The 15097-nt window shown below is 42.3% G+C and overlaps 1 protein-coding gene across 8 annotated transcripts in view; it reads left to right on the top strand.

The window, feature by feature from the left end:
• Window positions 1–361: 361 nt before the first annotated feature.
• The window catches only part of ST3GAL3 (ST3 beta-galactoside alpha-2,3-sialyltransferase 3), a 188195-nt gene continuing 173459 nt past the window's right edge, over window positions 362–15097 (top strand). For 4 of the 8 annotated variants that reach the window (XM_061451472.1, XM_061451470.1, XM_061451471.1 and 1 more), the window contains exon 1: window positions 1086–1230. In XM_061451472.1, the coding sequence (XP_061307456.1) occupies window positions 1116–1230 (115 nt within the window). In that variant the 5' untranslated portion in view covers window positions 1086–1115. Of the gene's footprint in view, window positions 450–879; window positions 1011–1085; window positions 1231–15097 lie in introns of those variants that run through there. The other 4 variants (XM_061451474.1, XM_061451473.1, XM_061451466.1 and 1 more) reach the window with 3 other exon arrangements.

The following is a 15097-nucleotide window of genomic DNA, read 5'->3' as shown; positions in this document are numbered from 1 at the left end:
TGCTTGGAGTCACCACAAGGGTTTGGAGGTGCCCGGGTGACCTGGCAGCGGGGCAGCGATTTGAAGGAGGAGCAGTGCCCCTTAGCCGCCGAAGCGCGCGCGCACGCAGTGCAGCGCACCGATTAACGGGGGGGGATTTACTAAGAGGTCTCTGCGCACGCGCGCCACCGCCCTGCCGCAGCGCCCCTCCGGCGACGACCCCCAGCCGCCCTCCCTCCCGCCATTGGCTGCGGGCGCGGCCCCCCGCACCGCTCCATTGGCTGGCGGCGGCCGCTATGCGGGCGGGTCGGCAGCGCTGCGGCCCGCCCCGGCGCCCCATTGGCGGCCGCTGTGCCCCTCAGAGCCGCGGCGGCCGGTCCCGCTGCGCCGCGCCCGGCATGGCGGCGCCCGCAGCCCCGCGACCGGGGGCCGCAGCCGGCGGCCGAGCCCCCAGCGCCGGCGGCTGCCGGGTGAGGAGGGGTGGGGGGGGGATCCAGCAGGGCCGGGGCTGGAAGCGGAGCTCGGCGAGGCGGGGACAGGCGGCGGGGTGCCCGGCCCGCGCCCTGCTGTCTGCCCAGCGGTTCCCGTTCCAGTCCGGATTCCAGGCGGCCCTGATCCTCCGGCAGCGTCTTCCCTGCAGCGTGCCCGGGGCTCCTGCCGGGACCTGCTCGGCCTCCGGGCTCCCGCCGGCCCCGCTGTCCTGAGGCACCCCGGGCGCCCCGGGGCGCTGCGGGATGGCTGTGGCGCGTCCCGGCTGCCCTGCGCTTGGGTGGAGCGCGATGCTTGCCAGGCCCCGCTGTGTGTGGCGGTTTCGGAGGGTATTTATCTGAAGTGGACCGGGGCATAAATGTGGACGGAGACTTGCGGCGTTGCCCTGGGGCAGCGTGGCAGTGCCCTGCTGCCTCTTCGGAATGGCATTTACCCTTGTGAGACGAAAACCCCGCAGCTGCCGAGGGTGGTCGTTATTATTTCACTGATGCAGGTCAGGTAGCACGCGAAGAGCGTGGGTTTGGATCTGTGTGTTACTGGAGGTGTGGGATTGTGTGTTTTGGGAGGATGACCGTCGGAGAAGGTGGCTCCAACCTCAACCTGTTTTTCTTTCTCAGGTCATGTAGAAGAGCAGATTTAATGTGAAGATGGGACTGTTGGTGTTTATGCGTAACCTGCTGCTAGCCCTCTGCCTCTTTCTGGTACTGGGATTTCTGTACTATTCTGCTTGGAAGTTGCACCTCCTCAGATGGGAAGATTCAAGTAAGTATGAGCACCGTGTAACTCCTTCTGGGCTCCCTGAAACGACTGTCAAATTGTTGCAATAGTACTGAGGTGATTCTGATTTACCAGTATTAGTGGGATGTGATTAAGCCCAATCAAATGCTGGAGCTTTTAGTATGCTTAAGGGGTTGAATTTGTGATTACCTAATGCTCTTTATGGCTTTACTTTTATTACTGGTACAAAAGCAGGTTCACACTCTATAATTGTAATATTAAAAATTCCAGTTCTTACAATATCCTATGTTAGTTTATTCTTAATTGTCAAAATAGTTTTATGTGCTGAAGCATTTGTTCCCTGAACATTTCTGTGCATTTTACAGTATCTGAGGTGAGGTTTTTTCCCTCTGGTGGATTTTAATTTCCTTTTGTAATCATATATGCTGGCTATCTCGTCATCTTTCTTTGTCCTTCAGAAATCCTCATCTTCCATTTATCTGCCAAATATCTCTCATCTGAAAGGATGTCTCTCAATCTCCTTAAGTCTAAAGAGACATCTGACCTCATTGAATACAATCTGAGGATTGTACTGTGCAGTAATGCTATAGGAGGTTTTAGCTGCAAAGGGATATAAATTAGGCTGAAGTTTGATTGCTCAGTAACTGCTCTTATTTTTGCTTGTGGTGATTGCTTTCTTGTTTGCTCGTGAAAAGTGTTTGTTGAAAATATCAATTCATTCCTCTCCCCCTCCTGCCCAAAACACAAGCCAGCCTTCTTTGCAGCTGTTCCACGGGCTGTTTCAGACCTCTCTCAGCTGACCACTGCTCCCTGGATCAGTGGCTGAGAAACACTCATCCAGAAGGATTGTTTTCCAGTCTGACAAAAAAGCTGTCCGTCAAATTCCTTCTTCGCTGTGTAGCATTACTGTGCATACTGCTGGAGATTTCTGCTGTAATACTTATTGCATTTAATGTTGTTATACCTCTGTATGCTCTGTATGTGTTGGTACATGTTCTAATTTTTGCATGATGACGGATGATGACTTGGATGTGGCATTTGCACTGATGAAGTGATTTTGACAGGAGGGCTCTTAAGGTGTCCTGTACCAGAACAGGTATTGTAAGACTGAATTTTTGAAAGGAAATGCATAGTTGCTTTCTGAGCAGGGATTGTTGCTTCAGGTTTGTTCTTCAGAGAGGGAGTCCAATCTTGATTGTGACCTTCTGAGAACTAACACTTTTGTCAATGAAGTATAGAAAATCCTTCCTGCATGAAAAGAAGTACAAAATGTAGTTAAAAGGACATTTATGTGTCTCTACCACGTGATGATCTGTTATGAAATTATACCACCTGCTATCCTCTACTTCATTCGTACCACCAAAAATTATGCTGGGACTTCCCAAGGCCTGCAAAAAAACCCTTCGGGCCACAGCTTGTATGTGAACTTTGTTAAACGTGGAGGAGAAGCGCTGTGTTTATATGCCACATACCAAGGTGCTGGCATGAGTTTTAAATTTCTTCAGGTTTCACCTCTTTGGATTTTGTGCTTTTAGTTTCCTGTGCCGTTTGTTATTTTATGCCATGACAGTCCCTGGGGAGTTCTGTGGTAACTTTTGTCGGAGTTTTGTGATGCAGCATTGCAAATCAGTGTGCAAACATTGTGGATTGCTAAAAATGAATGCTTCTACCTGGAAAGATGACTTTAAGTTCCAGCCAAGTTAGAGTGATTTCTGTTGAGCATACTGGCTGCTTTTGGATGTTCTGACAGGAGCCCTGTGAGGTGATGTCACAGGCTTTTTGCTAGCTGTGTGTCTCCTTTTAAATCATCTTGTATATAAAATATGTTCTTCATTTATTCTCGGAAGTCGCAGTGCTTGCATTAAGCTTATTCAGCTAGTTTGAAGAATAAGCTTATTGATCTTTATCAGCTGTCACAGTGGATATGGGCTGTACTGTTGTTTGTTTTCTTCTAGACGCTTGTATAGATTGTGTCTCAAATATCAGATGAAGCTCCTGGAAATGTTAGTGTAAACACCAGTCCAGTGTGAGAGGGCAAGATTCCGTGATTACTTTTGGAAACAGCTAAGATGATACCAGTTTTCAGTTGATCTTAAAGGAGTTTTGCATGAATCAAAAAAAGTTTTGTTTATCGTGGAATTTTGTGCATGAGGAACTTACGCAGATTTAAAATACAAATTTAAAAGCCTATAGTGGGAAACTTGATACAACCAGTTAATGTTAAGCTTCTATAAATAAACATTTGGAAGTTAACAAATGACAGAGTTGAAGTTGCTCATTTAACCATGATTAGGCTTTCTTGAGCATGAGTAATATGATACAATGTGTAATGGTGCAATTATACTTTCTATTTTGTGAAGGGGAGTCTTAGCTCATTTCACAAGACAGGGTGGTGCTTGATAGCCATTCATGGGTTTATATCCTGAATTACAATTCAGTGTGTGACCTTGTAAGTCTCCTTAAGCTTGATACGATCATGCTGACGTCCCCAAAGGCAAAACTGAGTTAGATGTGTTAGCTTTAGGGTGCTTCATTTAAGATTATTGGGTTTGATGTGTAAGTTATCTTCTTATTCAATTGTTTTTTCTTTCTTTGTGACCAGTGTCTTTATTTTGTTTGTGACTCCTTAGTTTCAGTAATCGCATTCGTCTTTGTTCTGTGTTGTGTGGAGAGGAGGCATGAAACTAAGCTGATCCTGATATCTGACACCCCTGCAATCTCTTCAGATGCTGATTTTAGTAAACTTGACACCTGCATTTAATAATGGACACAAATTTGCTCTAGAGTATGATGAAAAATACTTGATCTGCTTACTTGCTGCTTGTATGGTTTGTTCACTTGATGTTTTAGAAACTGCCTCTGTATGTTGTTGATACGGGTGAATTTGAATGATAACTGTAAGGAATCTGCTGCGACTTTGGAGTTTGTATATTTAGCTGCTATAGCAAGTGAATAAAGTAATTTGTTTGTTTGTACTTCTGACACCTCCAAGAAAGGAGGCTAAACTTTGAATAGACTGAAAGATAGGAATCGGTGTTTTTCTTATCATTTCCATTTAAATCTGTCCTCCTTGAGTGATGCCTTAGTGAGTTCTGAGAGATTCTTATCCTTACTGTGCGACTGTACACCTTGCCAAAATGCTGAAGAGATACAAAAGAATTAATTCTCTAAGGCTTATCTTTCTTGTGTGAAGAATAGATTGAATTCAGCTAATGTGAACTAATTAAGGTCGAATTAAATTCGACTGCTGCTTCAATTCAAGACAAACCTCCAGTGGCTAGCCCTCTGTCATCCTTTTAGTGACTGTCATGGTCGGCTACTCTTCCCTGAGCCTTGTTTGATGTTGGTGGCAATATAGTGTAAGTTCTCAGGGCAGCAACAAAGTGCAAAAAAATGGTGCGTAGCACTGTAGAAATGCAGGAGGGCCTTTGAGTTCTGGTGATTGTTTGGAGTTTATGAACAGTGTTTAGGATAGAGGTACACTTTCCTTTTTCTTTTTTCTGTCCTGATTTCTGTAATACAGTTTCAGTCTCTGACAATAGTGGTAAGAGTTGAACACTGTCCTTGCATGTTCTTCCCAGACAGGCAACAGTGACAGATGCTGCAGCTCTCTGATTAAGTGTTGAGTTGCATGAAGGGTGTTAAGCACGCAGAACTGATAACACAATGTGGGAGACAAACAAGGAAATAAGAATTTTGCTATCAGGTTTAGCTGTCATGTACATTCTAGAAGGACCTTGCAGCAGCAGATAATTATAACTCTGTTCGCTGTGTTTCTGGACACTGAGTTATCAGGGAATTCTTACATAGTACTGGTAGTGACAGGAACAGGTTTGGAAGGTCAGGTGCACTACAGCCTTTTCCTAATAGCTTCTGGTCCTATTGGTTTCACCTTTCCTGATGCATTTGGCTCTGTGGAGGAAGGAAGATGTTATCTGTATGAGTGTGAAAAAGACAGCACACAGGAAGGTACCCCATTATCTTTGAAAAGTATGATGGGTGATGGAATTGAGCTGACAGTGCCTCGTAGATTTGCCTCATCAGCTCGGAGGAATGCATTTTTACCCATAACTGAAGGACAGGATATAGTCATAGTAAAATTTAATGCTGATGTTTATTATTTAACCCAGTATGTGTATAGCTAATTTTGCAACTTAAAAATGAATGTGTTGTAAGGAAGGAATGATTCCATTAAAAATGTCCTGGCTATGGAAATATTGAACTCATTCCCCCAAGGCAGATTTTTTTTTTTGCCCTCTGAAAGTATTGAAATATACTTCAGAAAAGGACAGTGTGATGCTGTTTTCCTGTTCCCTGTTGCATTTAGCATTGAATGAATTTAAAGAAAAACATACTTTACTTTAGGTACTTTTGCCAAACCCTGAGTTAATACAATTTGTAGCTGTAGATTTTGAGCTTGTCAGTTTGAATGTGGCTTTTGAAACATCTCCAGGTACATTCTGTTGATGCCTCCATAAAGAAATCGAGTCATTACTCTGTCATCTGTTGCTCTGTGTTATTTTCAACCCTAATGCTGGAAAGGCAGCCAAAGAGATAAAGCTCTGGGAAGAGATTTTCTGAAGGTATTTCAGGACCCTTATCCTTTTCATACTTTTTTTTTTTAATGTCTGTTTCCATGGGAACTGAGGAGACATAAACAGGCAAAACTGACTCACTTCTGGTTGCAGGTTTTTACTTTGCTTGCATTTCCATGGAAACCAGTCTCGCAGCAAAAAAAAAGGCTAAATTAGCCAAAAGCAATCATACCTTTATCTTTAATATACCAATTTCTCTCAAAGTGAAGTAGTATGTTTGTCAATTCCTGTACAGGGGACTAAGAATGTGTCAAAGAAATGGATCTTTTTATAAGGGTTTGGAATGAGTATGCTCTTTTGCATGTGGCTAAAGCTTCACAGTCTGTGTGATGATACATAGTGTGGGTACAACTGTTATATCTTGAGTTACTAGGGGTGTCATTTGTTCTACGTTAAGGAGGTGGATCTTGCATACACTGACATCTCACTTCATTCTGTTGTTAAATGAAAGACATTCAGTCAGTGAGCAACTAGGCCATGGAGACAAACTTGTTCCCTTTGTAGAAAGAAGCATATAATAGTTTTATGTTCAGATCATCATCTCTGGGAGTTACTGTCCTACTTGCCTTTGCCAGAAGAAGGAAATGCAAGAGTGCCCCTGTAGAAAATAACATCTCTGTGCCAGCTCAACTTGGCACTGGGAGCATAAATCTCTGATGAAAGTAGTTTGAGCTAAGCTGTCTGAATTTATGGTTAAGTGGGTGAGGGAGCATATCCTTTTATACTGTAGAATTACAAGGCACTCTTGCCCCTGTTGTGAAGGTGGCAAGCAAATGGTAATGTTAACCACTTCACTTGCTCTATATCTATCTGAAGCCTTAGCTTTAGGGAGGAGAGTGTGTGTGTTCTTTTTGGTAGATGGTTGCTGCTGCTTTCCAAGCTGGAAAGCCTGAGAGACTTTAACCTTGTGGGCATTAGCTATTTTAAAAACTCTGTTTTGGATAGTATTATGTAGCAGTGTTAAATTTCCTGAAACAGTTGCTTTTTTTACTTTTCAGGAAGGGACTTGGAACAGCATTGGAACAGATTATTGTGAATTCACTGATGTTTGAGTTATTAGTAACTTCAAGGTTTGCTTTGTCTATTCAGCTGCTCTGTAGTCTCCTAGTGCTGTAGTTGTTGGGCCAAAATTGAGACCAAATATTTAGAAAATCCTCATAACATGGTTCCAGCTTCAGATTTAAGGAAACTTTGCTACTTTTCAGATGCGTTAGGGATTTGAGGATCACAGTTATGCTTTATAAAATGTTAAAAATAGGAAGTAAAATTATTAAGGCAGCAGTGAATATTGGAAACACAGATGTAAAAACAGGAGTTAAAACAACAGTTCTCTGGTAAAGTAGCTTAATTTTCCTAAGAATTCTCTTATTGGGCTGAAACGTTCCACTTGTGTTCAGCCTGAAGCTGAAAACTTTAGTGTACTAAGGGTGGTGATTCTTTTATCTGTGCAGAATAGAGAAAATTGGATTTAATGCCCAGAAATTGTTACTGCTGTTCCAAGCTACTTTGTGCTCCCTGTTAATATGCCAGAATAAGAAGCATGGCTAAACTTAAACTCTTGCAAATCAGGACATTCAGTTGTGCTAGTATCTTCCACAGCTATAGTTTTGCCAGTTAATTTTCTCTTGGCTGGAGGTAGATGTGTATGTTCCTGAGTGCTCTGTCTGTTTGATGGAACCACAAAGAGCTGCCTGCCCTCTTCACTAGAGGCAGCCCCTCCAGGACAGAACAGTCTTCTCAGTGAATATGGATCAGAACTTCTAAGGTCAATAAAAGAATTAAAAACAAAATTTAAGAAGTTCATCAGTGCTTCTCTGTCTTCTAGAAGACAGCGCTTCACAAGGTAGGCTAAAGACATAGGGGAATGAAAGTGCTTCATTTTTTCTGACATGTTACCATGTATTTAGTGAAACACCTCATGTTACTTTACAACCTTGCTGTTCTAAGGACCCTGCTGTCTGTCCAGGAACGGTGCTGCTGTAATGTTAACAGCGCAGGGCAAAACTCTGCTGGGGCAACGAGAAATGATACATTACAGTGCTGTTGAGGGAGCAAGCGTAATGTTGCTTCGTCCTTGAGATTTCTCCAGAGGAGGAAAGCTCCCTGAACACTCCTCAGACTTTAGGGGCAGATTTAGTGAAGGGCAGTAAGAGCATAGCACCCTAAGCACTTTGTGGATTGAGGAGTGGTTGTCATGCTATACTTATGCTCATCGTTACTCTGTCTTCATTTGAGCTTTTTCAGCCCTATGTTGCTGTTTTAGTTCTGACTTTTTAGCAAGATAGAAAGCAAAGTGCAAGAATACTTCTCCATCCCCCTACACACAGTCGGGCCTTCATTTTGCATCTTAAAATAGTAAGATACTCTTGCTATTTCTGACAACAGCAGTCTTGTTACTGTTTGAGTCCCTGTTCGAGCCTTTGTATTTCTCCCTCTCTCCATTTGTGTTGCTAGCTGATGGGTGCAGTTGAGGAACTTGCCCAGTTCAAAACAGTGTGGTTTTAGCTTTGCTTACTTGACCTTAACCTAAATTAGTGTTTCACTTGCTTCACTTGCTCAACTTTTGTTGTTGTGATTTAATTCTGGTTGGCAACTCAGTAACACACAGCCACTCACTTACCCCTCCCCTCCTCCGGTGGGACGGGGAGGAGAATCAGAAAAGATGTAAAGCCTGAAGGTCAAGGTAAGAGCAGCTTAATTATTAAAATAAGGTGTAATGTAATACTAATATCAATATAATAATGAAAAGGGTAATAAAAAAAAGAGATATATAAACCAAACAAAACCCAGTTAACAACCAAATGATGCCCACCACTATTTCTTGCCACCTGCTGACCAATGCCCAGCCCATCCCTGAGCAAGGATCCTTGTCGACTTCCCCCACTTTATATACTGGGCATGATGTTCTATGGTATGGAATATCCCTTTGGCTAGTTCAGGTCAGCTATCCTGGCTGTGTTCCCTCCCAGCTCCTTGTGCCCCTCCTCACTGGCAGAGCATAAGAGGCTGAAGTGTCCTTGATCAGGATAAGCCCTACTTAGCAACAGTTAAAACATCGGTGTGTTATCAACATTGTTCTTGGACTAAGGCCAAAAGACAGCACTGTACCAGCTGCTAGGAAGAAAATTAACTCTATCCCATCTGAAACCAGGACACTTCTGCATTTTCTCCCTATCCCCCAGGTTTGGGAAGGATATGTTCCTGTGACTTGTGTTAGGAGAATTGTGATAGTGTTTGTAAGGGGCAGCAGTCAGTGTCTTACATGCAGCCAAAGCTTCATCCTCACATGCAGTTTTGCAGAGGTCAAAGTCAGCACCTTTTGATATTCTGGAAGGTACAATGCAGCGAAAGCACTTTACCTCTCTTAGAAATTGCTCTGCAGCTGAGTGCTTTCAGAGGTGAAAGGACTTATGCATCTCAGCTGACTGTGAACCCCTTAGCACTGAGTTCAGCTGGAAACAATGCCTCCCTGTGAGGACTATCTCATCCACATTAGTAAGTGGTTCTCTGCCTCTCCTCCATCATGTCACTGTACATCCCTTGGTGCACAAGGCATGTACCTCTGACCTCTAGCCGTTGCAGCAACGGCAGTTGTGCTATAAAATATACCCAGCCTTAATGGAAAGCTCGACCTTATCACTCATTAGCTGGAATAGATCACATGGGCTTTCACCAGCAGCTTTAATACAGGCAGGTTGGCTTTGGGCACCTTTCATGCTCATTTCAAATCTGTTTCATGTCAGTGAAACAATTTTTGAGAAGCAATTTCCCAAAATTGTTTCTCAACAATGCACTCAGTGGTGCTGTGACTGCATTCAGGCCACGATAGTCTACTGTTAGTCTCCGCTCTCCGTTAGACTTTCGCACTGGCCATATGGGGTTATTAAAGGGTGAACGGCTCCTACTGATCACTCCTTGGCTCTCCAGTCTAAGGATCAGCCTATGGATGGGAATCAGGGAGTCTTGGTTGGTGCGATATTGCCGCTGGTGCACTCTGATGATCGTGATTGGCACTTGTTCTTTAACCTTCAGCAACCCCACAACAGAAGGATCCTCTGAGAGACCAGGCAAGGTGGACAGCTGCTCAGTTTCCTTTGTCTCCAAAGGAGCAATACCAAAAGCCCATCGGTACCCTTTTGGGTCTTTGAAGTACCCTATCCTGTGCCAAGGATGCTTGGTAGCCTCTGGACCACTCACAATAGGGTGCTTTTGCCACTTCCTCCCAGTCAGGCTGATTTCAACCTCCAGTGCAGTCAACTCTTGGGATCCTCTTGTCATTCCAGAAATATAAATGGGTTCCACCCCATGACAGCTTGATGGCATTAGGGTACACTGTGCACTGGTATCTACTAGAGCCTTGTACTTCTGTGGGACTGATGTGCCAAGCCATCTGATTCACACAGTCCAGTAAATCCGAGTGTCCCCTACCTCCACCTGGCTGGAGACAGGGCCCCTCTATTAGTCATCACAACGTTGGTCACCTAAGTCTTACAGAAAAGGATTAGTCATCTTTATCACAGGAGTTGGAGTAAAATCAGCTCTTCCACTCCATCTGGGAACCTGCTCACCAGAGACTGAAGCTGCAGCTTTCATGGGATGATCATCCTTGACCTTTGTTCTCCACTTCAATTCACGCACCCGTTCCTCCAGAGCTGAGGTAGGTTTTCAATCCCACTTCATCATGTCTTCTCCATGATCCTGCAGGTAAAACCATAGGGTGGCCCGTGGCATGTATTTCCTGTATCTTCTTTCTCGAGCAGTAGGACGCCTTTTGTTAATAGCTGAGATGTGGGTTGGTACACGTGGGGAGCTGGATAGATGGGATAGATTGTCTCTCAGTTGTTTCTCAACAATTGTCTCTCAAATCTGTTTTCTGCTGATATTACTGGGGCAATAACTTGTGGCACAAAGGAGGTAGTATGTGATTTATCTCAAACTGGTCAGCTGTTGCTGCTGTGATCTGAGCGTGGCCTTAGTACTGATTCTGACCATGCATGTCACACTCAGGGATGTTTTGCAGAGGAGATTTTTCCTAGATTATCTCTGCTAACCTTTTTGGTGCTCTTGTCACTATAATATCTCATTTTTCTGTCACTTCAGTCTGGCTTACATCACAGTGTCAGGCTGAGGCGACAGAACAGCTAAACCAGGGTATGACTCGCAAGGACAAATACAAAATGGGTGATGAGGTATGTCTCTGTATGAATTATGTATCTCTCCTGCACTTTAGAAGGAATGTAATCGTGCATCCAGGCATCAAGCAAAAAGTAATTTGTACTGTGTGTGCATATCCTGAGTAGATGTTTGAACCTGAGATAGATGATTTCAAGTGGTTACTCCTTCAGGCACCACATGATTATATTGCTCTGTATGCCTTGCTTTCTTGAGGAAGTAATAGCCTGTGAGGATAGTGCTGAAATTCTAGTCAGGTACAAAAACTACAGGATGTTTGTTAACCAGTTCTTGGTATTTTCAGTAACTGACTGCCAAGACAGTCCAAGGTACATATCCCTGGGGGCCAAAACTTCACATTTCTTGCTCTGTTCAAAAAAAAAAAAAAAAAAGGAAAAATCAGAATGTGTTAAAATAGCTATTTCTATTTTTAAGAGCTTATAAATATTTATGGTGCTTGTCTTCAACTATTTTCAGATGATGCTAGAATCCCTCCTACTTTAACTCAGTTCCTGTTACAGCACGTCATTTTTTTGCAGCTATTATCCTGTGGATTTCAGTATTAGGGACGCTGAACATGGGTTCATCTGAGCTGCAACAGTGGAGTTAAGTATGCCCCTCAATAGTTCCTGAAATAAAGGAGTAACACAGCCTAACTACAGAAAAGTTTAATGGGCTACAGTGAGAAAGCATGTTCTGTGTACTATTTTTGTTCAAAACATTATGCACAGATGCATGTACGCTTTAAAGGAAGTAGTGGAAACGAGATGGCACAGAAATCAATAAAAATTGAGTTTTTGCAACAGGTAGGTAGCTGATGGCTTCTTGTGTATGAAGGCTTACTATAAATAAATGTTAACAAAGTTAATAATTTATAAGTGCGCTTGCATCTTCTTATCTCTGTAGGAAATTAATCAATCTCAGAATAGCTTAGATACCATGTAAGTATTGCTTTTCAGCTGTGATAGTGTTTAGATACCCTAATTCAAAAAATGTGTTGAGACGTATTTCTTGGGATGAAGTGTGATAACTTACTAGACTTGACTCAGGAAGGCAGAGGAAGCTGAGGCACAGGGAAGTGAAATTATTCTCTGTCACACAGCAGCTCAAGGGCAGAGCTATGAATAGAATAAAGGTCTCAAGGTTCTTGATGTAGTGTCCAGTTGGCCAAATAAGGATTGCTGTCCTGTAATTATGTATTCTACGTTTGCTTAGTTAAGGAGAGCAGTCATATGCTGCAGTTGCTTCCTTGGGGCAGAGGCTGTCTGCTGTTTTTGTGAAAACATAGCAGTATTTTGAAGTGCTGTATTGATAATAACAAAACTGGTGATGGTCTGCATGGGCAGTGCTCGTGGCTTGATATAGGTACTGTAATTAGAATATAGGCTAGTATATTAGGATATAGGATATGTGGCTAGTATAAGTTGCTGCTAAAAGTTGCCTAAGATGCATCTGTGGAAGTGCGTAAGTGCACAACCTGATCAGTTGTGAATGCTGGTTTGGGGTTTTTCAGCCTTCAGATTTACCACATCAAAGGCACTGTATTCATGCTCTCAGGCTGCATTAGTACCACAACTGTCTCTCTCTTTTTAAAGGTAGTATATTTTTACAATGGAAAAGTTTAATTTTCCTCTTCATGCTCAAACACAGAACTGTTTTTTTTCTTTAAACTTTCTAAAATATGTATGTATATAGAGAGGCATAGGCTAAACTTCTAGAATTTCATCTCAAAGGATGAAAAAACCTGAGGTTTTTGAAAAGAGTGGAATAATGGAGCAGTTCAGGCAGTTTTAACCATAGCAATCACTAATGCTGTAGGTATAATTAGAAATCTAATTACTGTGAATTTAGTTGCTGAGTCTTTTCTGCCTTTTGAGACTTGCCCCATACAATTCTACCAGGTTCCAAATAAAGCATAGGCGGTTCTCCATTATATAGCTAGGAAATTAGCAGTGCTGCTTTTTTTTTGTTAGCACTGCTGCCAGAATCTCTGTTTAGAAGTGCCTTATCTGAACATTGCAAAGGCTTTTATTTTTATATATGATTCATTATAACATCAGTTTCTCCCTGTCTGAGTTCAGAGCTTTTGTGTTTGAGTCCAGTACTTCATTAGAAGCAGAAGCTTGAGTTAATACAATGTAGAGACTGCAAATTGAATTCTAGTGGAGAATTGTATTACTTCTGATGGAGTTTTCTACATTTGCCTCACATTTAAGGGTGCTTCATATGTAGTTTGAATATTTTTAAACTTCTGAAGGGTAAGTTTGCACATTGAAAAGTAGGCCTTATTTCTATTAAAAAATATGAAAGCTTTGGTGCTGGACAATAGTGTATTACTCCTAGTTGCTGCATATATTTTTTTCCCATAAAGTTAGTTTTATAATTACAGCATATTGTATTATTTGAGGAATAGTTTGTACTTCTATGAATAGAAACCATGCCATTAAAGGAAGCGACTGCCTTTAGGCTAGTGTTTCCTAACCTTTGAATGCGTAAAGTTTCTTAATGTAGTTACTGAGACTTTGAAGAAAAATTTATACAAATAGCTCATAAACTAGGGCTGAGTATTCTTTATGATGTACTGTCCTATGCATATTACACTTTTTGCTTGAAAGGATGGATGGATGAAGGACTAGACAAATCTACTATTATCTAGTGATTTGCTGCTTTTCTGATACAGCCTTGATGCAGAATTCCTTCTTGTGTTTAACTGTAAGTATGGCTTCAGAAAATGGAACTGAGAAGTGAGAGGAACCATTAGGTGAAGAATGAAGAACCTGCACTGGGAAGTTGATGCTTTTGTAGAAAACTTTATAATTGTAGCATAAAAAAGAACTAAGATGAGAATTTTTTTCTGCAGACTTTAATTTCAGGAAGTTAGGGCTCTTTTGGTTTTATTTAAGACTTAACAGTGTAGCCAAAAGGTTTAACCCCCTCATCTTCCCCTTTTGGCTGTTGTGTGTTATTGTAGGTTTTGACATAATGCTGTGCCTAGTATAAGTATACCTTGCTCAACAGTTGTGTATTTGTTTATGCATTTGTAGGAATGCAGTTACTCTATAAGCAGTTTTTCTTATCCTTGTCCTTGTTCATGATGTTGCTTACACTTGCGTGGAAGTGTTTAGATGTGCAATAATTACTGTCAAATCTCTCGCCCTGAGAGTTCTAAGTAATATGGTACCTGGAACTAACTGCTTAGGGGATCCCTGTTTCCTCTTCCTGCCGAGCAGTTCTTTTTTTGTGTTTTTTATGCTTGTGTGTTACACTGTGTCTCATGCTTGAAGAAGGGAAAGTTGCATGGAATACTGTGTGTTCTTTTCTGAGGAATTAAGTTTTTTGCTTGGTTCTCTGATCTAATTTTTTTTTTTAAATGCTTTAATCTTTGTAAAGACTAAATAACGTGATAGGGTAGGTTACAAAATGGATTATGGACTTGCTGTACTGGAAAAGTTTCTTCTGAGCCCATGGCTAAGCAACTTCTGCTCTTCTGGCTTACATTCAGATATGCTGGAAAACTTGTTTGGATAGTGAATTGGACTACGAAACTGATACAGTGTGAAAACAAGGAGGCCTTCTGTTCCCTCTCCCGCCAGTTCTTTAGGGAATGTTATGGCTGGCATGCTTAAAACAGTATTTTTGCTAAAATATTCTTGTAGTTAAGCAGGTGAAGGGCTTGGGCTTGAAAGGCTGCGGCTCATTGAAGCCTGTGGTTATTGCAGGTACCGCGTGAGGGCAGCAGATGTCTTCTGCTTCACCCCCTCACCAGCCCTCTCCTGCCACGTCAAAACCTATTGTAAGTTGAATAAATATTATTTTAAAAACCACAACCCACAAACAAAACCCTAAAGCAAACCCAGAAGCACAGCAGTCCTCTTTCCTGTGCAGTTAGAAAGTGGCAGCTGCCATTCTCTGGGTGAAATTGAGTAAATACTGCATTTAAAAAAACTTCTGTGGAGTCATTTGGTTTTAGAGTAACTTAATTTGGAGGAACCTTGCTATTCATATCCAGTCCAGTGTTGTTGCCAGTACCTGTTTTCACAATCTGATCAAGTCCTGTCTTGTGTCAGGTTTCTGGTTTTGCTTCCTGACAGTCCTATTCAAGAGGTCTTTTGGTGCCTTTTCCT

Source organism: Pezoporus flaviventris, unplaced genomic scaffold (assembly GCF_033815535.1).
Source record: "Pezoporus flaviventris isolate CSIRO_AGI_PZ_B2104156 unplaced genomic scaffold, CSIRO_AGI_Pfla_v1 ptg000013l, whole genome shotgun sequence".
In the NCBI taxonomy this organism is placed as follows: domain Eukaryota; kingdom Metazoa; phylum Chordata; class Aves; order Psittaciformes; family Psittacidae; genus Pezoporus; species Pezoporus flaviventris.
This window is presented reverse-complemented; position numbering and strand designations above follow the sequence as displayed.